At 52.6% G+C, this 8,139-nt stretch overlaps 1 protein-coding gene across 7 annotated transcripts; it reads left to right on the forward strand.

Annotated features, from left to right (window-relative positions):
• The first annotated feature begins 441 nt into the window (after window positions 1–441).
• Znf446 (zinc finger protein 446) lies at window positions 442–5,763 on the forward strand. Of its 7 annotated transcripts, none has more exons than XM_036167691.1 (6): window positions 442–493; window positions 1,332–1,713; window positions 1,786–1,987; window positions 2,254–2,348; window positions 4,108–4,192; window positions 4,401–5,763. In XM_036167691.1, the coding sequence occupies exons 2-6, from the start codon at window positions 1,372–1,374 to the stop codon at window positions 4,964–4,966; spliced, it is 1,290 nt and encodes a 429-aa protein (XP_036023584.1). In that variant the 5' UTR covers window positions 442–493; window positions 1,332–1,371; the 3' UTR covers window positions 4,967–5,763. The 7 variants fall into 7 exon arrangements, with proteins under 7 accessions (XP_036023584.1, XP_036023400.1, XP_036023213.1 ...); XM_036167507.1 differs by having other exon boundaries at window positions 458–513; XM_036167320.1 differs by lacking the exon at window positions 442–493 and adding an exon at window positions 520–1,190.
• Window positions 5,764–8,139: the final 2,376 nt, after the last annotated feature.

The following is an 8,139-nucleotide window of genomic DNA, read 5'->3' on the forward strand; positions in this document are numbered from 1 at the left end:
GGTGTTAACAGAAGCCATATTGGGTCTTCCGCGCCCAACATTGCCTCCCACTGGGATCGTCTGGAACCGCCACCTAGTCCTCTTCGGCCGTAGGACGACGCTAACAAGTGTTGCTTTGGAAAGAGCAAAAGGGAGTAGGTTGTGCACTAGCTGTTACCTAGGAGACACATGGACCGACGATACCTTCTGTAATGAGCGTCAGCTCTAATTGGTCAGGACGCCTCACCACCCAATAGAAACCAGGTCCGCTGTGCACATGCGCTAGGTCGCTAACCCGCAGTCCGGGTCGGCAGTGGGTGAGTCCTTCGGCTGGGGTGCAAAGGAAGAACGGTTGTCAAGTCAGAAGAGGGAACCCTGGAACGCTGCGGCACCGCGGGCTCAAGGAGAGGAACGAAGCACCTCGCGCGCGCGAGACCCTGGAAACGCGCTGCCGTCCTTGCTGAGGCTCACGGGAGACGTAGTCCGAGAGGAGGGGGCCGTGTCTGTGGGGCAGGTGCAGGATTGGCCAGACCGGTAGGGTAATGCGCAAGGCGGGGCGTTCTGTGAGTGGAGGTGGGACGCGCGGTGTCACTTTCCGGAAGTGCCCCGAGCTCCTGGGGCGCCCAGAGGCGTCAGAGGTGAGCTCACTCCTGGCTGGGCTGGGCGAGCTCCGAGAGCGCCCCCAAGCCTTCGAACCCAGAACGTCGAAAGACCCTCCCCTTTCCTGTGTCAGAGACCAACACGCCCAACTCTAAGGTTCTCCTTGACAAGACAGGTGCCCCAGGAGAGCCGGTTTCAATCCAGAACCTAAGGACTGGGACGCAAGTTGCATTTTACGACTCCACACAATACAGGCTGTTTGGTTTGGCTTTTGCTTGCTAAAGCAGTGCGTGCATCCACAGCGCGCAGTCACCACACCCATCTGGGAGCGCACCCGGGCTTTCAGCTCCGTCCCAGGTGATGTACTCAGATCCCAGAGCCAACTCTTCAGACAACACAACCTGATCTGCCTTCTGCCTAAAACCTCAGGGCTCCAGGTCACTCTGAACAATGGTCCTACCTGTGCCCTCCTGACCCTTTGCTAGGGGAACCACCTTCATCTCCCATAGTTCTCTGCCACACCCAATGTTTGAACCAGCCATTTGCAGTTTCCTAGAAGAAGGTCCTCGGACACCTTCCACCCAGGCATTTATCCTTAAGGCGTCCTCCAGGTCTCAACTGCTATGAGCTTGCACCTCCCGTGACCTTCCTTGAAGTGCTTGTGGCCTCAGGGTTTATTTTCCGGGCTTCTGGGAGGGGGCTGGTGTGTGCCTTTGGCCTTAGATGACACTATGATTCCTCCTTTTCTGTAGGTCCCTGTTGTCAGCTCCAAAAAGACCCTTCCAAACAAGAATGCCATCGCCTCTGGGCCCCCCACACCTATCCGCCAGGGACTCCAAGACCACCACTGAGGAGCCTGAGGCTGCGCGACTCAGATTCCGGGGTTTCTGCTATGAGGAGGTAGAGGGGCCCCGAGAGGCGCTGTCCCGGCTTCGAGAGTTGTGTCACCAATGGTTGCAGCCTGAGTCACGCTCCAAAAAGCAGATGATAGAGTTGCTGGTTTTGGAGCAGTTCCTTGGTGTGTTGCCCCCTGAGATCCAGGCCTGGGTTCGAGGGCAGCGACCAGGAAGCCCTGAGGAGGCTGCAGCCCTGGTTGAGGGGCTGCAACATGATCCTGGGCAGCTGCTGGGCTGGGTGAGTGTGATGCCATTAGCTTCTAAAAGGGACAGACTGGAGGTAGAGCCCCTGTGACATGCTTCTCTTCAGGTCACAGCCCACATCCTGAAGCCAAAGATGCTTCTTACAGAAGCAAAGACAAAGGAGTCTTCAGGGAGCCACCACGTCTCAGTAGCAATGGAGTCCCCCAAGGCAGGTCCTGCAGAGGCACCACAGGATGCGGGGATAGACAGATCTACGCAGATCGATTGCAGTGTGAAGGAGGAAGCCGGTGCTGATGGACAGGAGATAGGTGAGGGGATGCAACATCAGAATTTCAAGTCCCTGGGTATGTTGAGGGGCGGGTCATTCTAGGAGAGATTGTACCAGGGCTAAGACTCCTGAAATAAGTCTGCATGTCCTGATTTGGGATAGAGACCCTGGAGAGACTATAAAGCTGGATGTCTGTGATGCAACAAGACAAGGCTGACTTCCGACCATGTCACATGGCAGAGGCAGGCCAAGTGTAATGCAGTAATTACAGCTTGACACTCCTTCCCATCTGCCTGTCTTTCTCAGTATCCCCAAGTCCCCTGCTTCCAGGCCAGATTCCTGAGGGACACCGTGGATACCAAGAACCAGCCTCCACGTCCTCCCACCCAGGAAGGGTCCAGGTAAGCACCCTCCAGCAGGGAACGTGGGCCATGGGTGTAGGAGGGGGAGTGTCTCTGGTGGCTGTCTTCTGCCCTGTGGCCTTGGAGGATCCCCTGCCAGTGACGCGTGTGTTTTTTCTTACTACTCCTGCGTATTAAATGCCTTCCCTCCCAGCAGGCTCTGAGAGCTGAAGACTAGACTGGCAGTCTCTCATTGGAAATGATTTAGGCCTCAGGTCTCAGGCCTGGTCCAGAGTGACCAGAACTGGTGGGCATGACTTCCTCACCTCCAGAGAAGTCAGTTACTGGAAAGGCTTGCAGTACCCAGAGGCCTGGGCCAGCTGTTATGTGTGCAGATGGAGAGGAGACTGCACTGCAGGATCCCCGCATTCCTGAGAGCAGATCAAGACACCCTCCCTGCATGCGCCTCAAGTCCTTTCTACTGCTCTTCTCAAAGTGCAGTGGCCTGGGACCTTAGTTAAAAGCCCCTGCTCCCTGAGTGTGTATAGTTAATGTGGAGGGGATAGCGATCTTGCCCTCTCCAGCTTCTCCCTGTTTCTGTGCTCCTCCACTTGAGAGCTCCCTTCCTCAACAGAATGTCTAGTGAAGGTGTGCTTCAAAGTTAAGGTACCCCTCTAGGATCCCTCTCTGGTGTCCTCGCTTCCAGCCAGCATCATCTCTAGATGTAGCCTAGAAATTCTGTTATTTTTTCTAACCTACCAAAGACCTATATGGCAGACATTAGTACAGAGGAAAAGGTGGATCTTTTAGGCAAGGAATTCTTTCCTTGGGAAGGCCGTTACAGGTAGGCCCCGGTCCTGCCACCAAACTCACCCTCTTCAGACCTTGCCTGAACCAACTGGCAGAAAGCCCCCGAGCTTTCGCCATCACTGATGCCTCCTCACTTCATCACAGCCCTGAAATTCTTCATTATCCTTAACCTTAGTGTTCCCACACACACAACCTTTTTGGGTTTTGTTTTGTTTTGTTTTGAGACAGCATCTCTCTACACACCTCTGCACACTGTCCTGAAACTAGCCATGTAGACCAGGCTGGCCTTGAACTCACAGAGATATGCCTGCCCCTGCCTCTGAGCACTGGGATCAAAGGTATACCCTACCATGCCTGGCTCCTTAATCCTCTTTCTAAAAAATAAAATTAAATAAATAAAGGTTTTGGGAATGTAACTCAGTTGGTAGAGTACCTGCCTAGCATTCATGAGGTCCTAAATTTTATCCCCAGCACTTCATAAACTGGGTGTGGTACCACTCACCTGTAATCCCAGAACTCAGGAGGTGGAGACAGGAATATCAGAAGTTTAAAGTCATCCTCAGCTATACAATGAGTTTGAGGCTAGCCTGGACTACATAGACCCAATCTCACACATACAGACCCCAATAAAGGCCAAAAGAAAAAATTTCTTACCCCAAGGAGGTTTCGATTTTGTTAATCAGTCTTGATAGAAAGTGGCTGAGTCCAGGTAGTCTCCTGGCCTTTTCCAGCACATCCTGTACACAGTTTAGCGACCAGAAGAAGGATGGGGACAGCCATGGTATCTCTGTTGAAAACCCACCCACAATTTCGTCTTTCTGGCCATCACTGAGATAGGCCGCTGAGAAGACAGTTGACAGGTGAAAGCTGACCCAGTACTCACAAAGGCCAGTTCTGACTTAGTCCTTAGCCTGCTGCAGATAAAGATTAGGTAACCTGACACCCACTGGGTGGTGGATAAGGATGTGAGGCTGGGTGGGAGAGGCAGTGACTGGTTGCATCCTTGCAGAAGGAGTGGGGCCTGTTGGACTCATCACAAAAAGAGCTGTACTGGGGCGTGATGCTGGAGAAGTATGGCACAGTGGTGTCCCAGGGTGAGGTTTGATAGCCCTTTCTCTGTCCTGTCTTCCCTGCCCCATCCTCCACGTGCTTCCCTGCATGCGCTAGGCCCCCACAGGGGCTCCCGGTGCAGCAGCCCAGCATCTGGCTGCATCTCTTTCCTACCAGAAGGTGCCCACCCACACACTTCTGGGCAAGTCCCCATGTAACTGAGCCCCCAAATGAACATTCTCCCCACCCCAGCAAGCCTGCCACTGCTAGAGCCAGATATACAAGTTGAGTCTGAGCGGAGGCCAAAACGGGAGACCCCACACACAGGACCAGAGTCCCTCAGGAGCCATTTCCCAGAAGTGGGAGCCATTGCAGGTCCAGAGCTAGTTCAAGCCTGCACATCCTCTCCAAGCGAGAGCCGGAGCCCTTGCAAGGACCCTTCAGGCTTGTCTCCCATACGACTGCTTGAAGCCCCTGCTAGGCCGGCACCTCGGAAGCTGTACACTTGTGAGCAGTGCGGCCTCAGCTTCGATTGGAAGTCTGTTCTCGTCATCCATCATCGCACACACTTGCGTGGGCCAGGCCTGGAAAGGCCACCCCAGATGTCCCGGGAGCCAGCCATTCGGTGCTCCGCTGGCCTTCGGGGCTATGTGTGTGTGGAGTGTGGGCGCAGCTTCAGCTGGAAGTCACAGCTGGTCATCCACCGCAAGAGCCATGCAGGCCAGAGGCGCCACTGCTGCCGGGACTGTGGGTGCAGCTTTGACTGGAAGTTTCAGCTGGTCATTCATAGGAAGAGCCACCAGCCAGAGGGCCCATGAGCAGTGGGAGAAGGCTGTCTCACCTTGGGAGCCTCCAGCCCCTAATGCAGCACTCCAGGCATCCCCACCATCCAAGAGGAGGCTCTGGGGTATTCCAAGTGGATCATGGACCCCAAGAAGATCCCTTGTCCAAAGTCAGACCACCTAGTGTAAGAAGAGGCTGTTTCCTTCTGCCCCTGCTTTCTGGAGCCTGGTCTGGCCTGAACCGTACTAATCCATGGCTGGGGTCCGGCATGTGTAAGGGAAGGCCTCTCCCTGCTTTGGAATGCTCAGAAACTGCCTTAGGTTCCTCCTTGCAGTGGCTGGGCAAGGTGTCTCTGTGGAAGGTACAGGAAACCACAGCTACCTTTCCATCCTCTTGCATGTGACCCTCAACTAACGTGCTAGATTTTCAACATAAGTTATACGTCTATAAGTAGAATTTCTGAGGAAGAATTCTGACTTCTGGCTTCCACTGATCAAAAGAGCAGCCTTGTGTGCTGGCTGACCAGCTACAGGAACCACCAGGCCGCTGAGCCCAGACAGTGCAATTAGTCACTTCTCTCCTCCAGTCTACCTAATTCCTTGGCCATACACATCGCTCACCACCCCTCTGGCCTATGAATTCCTGAACCTGGTCTTGGATGAACAATAAGGGACTTTCCTTTATGAGTGTGAGGGGATATGAGTGGCTTCTGAGAAGGTAGACAACACATGGGTGCCTCAGGCCATGCGTGCCTCCAGGTCAGGCCTACACCCCACACAACCAGGTTCATCATTAAACTGGAGGGAACTGTGACCCTCAGGACAGACACTTATAATTTGTCAGTGCGTGGTGTTCTATTAACTGTGCCCGTAAACCAGGTGACTCAAAACATCTATTTGCTCATTGCGCCAACATCAAAACAGTGAAATATATCTCACTAGATCAAAGATGTTATCAGGGGAGCAGGCTCCACCTGGCAGGCACAGAGGTTACCTGAGGCCCTTGGCTTATGGCCTCTTTCTCTGTCTTCAGCAGTGAGCAGTTGTTTATCTCTTTGGAGCATTGACTCTGATTTCCACTTAAAGGACCTTTGTAGTGGCATGGGCCCCTCATATATTCCAGGGGTGATCACCATCTTAAGGTCAGATGATGAGGCAGATTTTAGTTTGCTTGAGACGGAGCCTCCTCATGTAGCATAAGCTGGCCTCTAACTGGTAATCCTCCTGTCTCAGCTTCCTGAGTGCTGGAACTATAGGCTTGTACCACTAAGCCCAGGTTGGTATTTTTTAATTCTCTGTATGTGCGTTTGAGATAGTCTCGCTATAATGTCCAGGCTGAACTCACACTCTTTGTGGCGGTCCAGCCTCAGCCTCCTGAGTGCTGGGATTAAAGGTGTGTACCTTAAAGACTTTGCATTTTAAAATTCAGAAATACGGAGCAGGCTTCAGTGTTGTCAGCAGATCTCTGTTAGTTTGAGGTCAGACTGATTTCCGTAGTGCGTTCCAGGACAGACAGGGGCTATGTAGTGAGATCCTGTCTCAAAATAAGGAGATAAATAAGCAAATAAATTCTAGAGATGGGCATATCAAAGTGTCTTCTAGAAACTTGGGTTTTTAGTACCACATTCTTGCTCACTTCTCCAGTTCTCTCTCTCTCTCTCTCTCTCTCTCTCTCTCTCTCTCTCTCTCTCTCTCTGTCTGTCTCGTGTGTGTGTGTGTGTGTGTGTGTGTGTGTGTGTGTGTGCGCGCGCGCGCGCGCGCGCGCGGGGCGGGGGGGGGGGGGGGGTCTCTTCTAGCTATTCATCTCTGTTAATGTTCATTCTGGGATCCAAACTCCGGAGGTGGAATTGAACTCTGGTCCCCATGACTTCACATCCAGTGCTTTTAACCGCTGAGTCGTCTCTCCAGTTCCTTGGGGTGGAACATTATTGAGATGTTTGCTCAGTCAGCGCCCCTCCTTGCTGCTCCTATGTGCCTCTTCTTTCATGTCCAGAGGTACGTATGCCTCCCTGTTCCTCCGGGCTGGTCAGGAGTGCTTTGAACCTTCATGCGTCCCTTAGATCTCTTGCCTGTTCGTTACTTTTGTCCGAGACAATTGAAGAACAGTGTCAGTTCCCAGAGCAAGCTCCAGAATCTGCTCTTCACATTGGTTTTGGGGGGAGCTGAGATGATCTCTCCATATGACCCAAGCCTGCCCTCAGTTCTTGTTTGTTTGTTTGTTTTTTGAGACAGGGTTTCCAGGTTTTTCTGTGTAACAGCCCTGATGTCCTGGAACTCACTCTGTAAACCAGGCTGGCCTCTAACTCACAAAGATCCAGATCTGCCTGCCTCTGCCTCCGGAGTGCTGGGATGAAAGGTGTGCATCCCCACTGCCCTGGCATGGCATCTTAATTATAGATGTGTGCATCACTACAGCTGACCCTTTGTTGTTGTTGTTGTTAGTTTTTTTTTTTCCCCCTTGGCAAGAATTCATATAGCCTAGGTCCTCCCTTGCCTACACCTTCCAAATGCTGGGTTTACAGGTGTGTGCTACCACACCCAGCTCACACCGGCCCTCTACACTTACAAATATGCCTGCTTGCCCCTGCTGTAATAGCAACTCATCTTTTCCTTGGGTTAAGACGGGCAAAGACCATGGAGAAGGTGTCTTTCTACACTGTCCCAGCTGTTGTGAGTCTCCACAGAGTCTTCCTGTAATCTTCCCCAGTCCTCATGATGGCCTCCCCTTTTGCCTCCTCCCCACTTGGGTTTCCCTCACCCCCACCCTGGTAAAACCTAACAGAAGCCCAGACACCTCCCCACGCTCAGTTGCCTGGCTTACTCAATGATTGACAGAGCTGGGATGCATGCTGGCTTTGTCTGACTGGAAACATCCATGGGAGTGGTGTGATGGCTCAAATGAAAAACAACTATTATGGGCTAGGTTCATAAGTGAAACTGGAAGGGAGGAGGGCCTCAAACACCAGGTAGCAAGTTCCCTTCCCCACTGGTTTCCCACATGGATTGCTGAACAAGCTGCTCCCCTCACTCGAGCTTAGGCCTGATAGCAGACCTCTAGACAAGCCACATCCTTGAGTGGGACCAGGAGCCTGCAGCTCAGCGCAAGGCCTCACGGCTCCTGTCCTGCAGTGGGTTCCAGCTCACTCAGAAAGCTTTTTGTCATCGTTGTTGTTTTAAGATTGGTTTTGGTTTTTTGTTCATTCTTTTTT

This window comes from Onychomys torridus, chromosome 1 (assembly GCF_903995425.1).
Source record: "Onychomys torridus chromosome 1, mOncTor1.1, whole genome shotgun sequence".
NCBI lineage: Eukaryota > Metazoa > Chordata > Mammalia > Rodentia > Cricetidae > Onychomys > Onychomys torridus.

What these genes read in the sequence shown, in the direction of transcription:
- Znf446 (XM_036167320.1), top strand. Translation starts at nt 1,105, where the DNA reads ATGTTTGAACCAGCCATTTGCAGTTTCCTAGAAGAAGGTCCTCGGACA. An exon ending in TGCTGATGGACAGGAGATAG is followed by an intron (nt 1,988 to 2,253) that starts GTGAGGGGATGC and finishes TGTCTTTCTCAG; the next exon opens with TATCCCCAAGTCCCCTGCTT. An exon ending in CCCACCCAGGAAGGGTCCAG is followed by an intron (nt 2,349 to 4,107) that starts GTAAGCACCCTC and finishes GCATCCTTGCAG; the next exon opens with AAGGAGTGGGGCCTGTTGGA.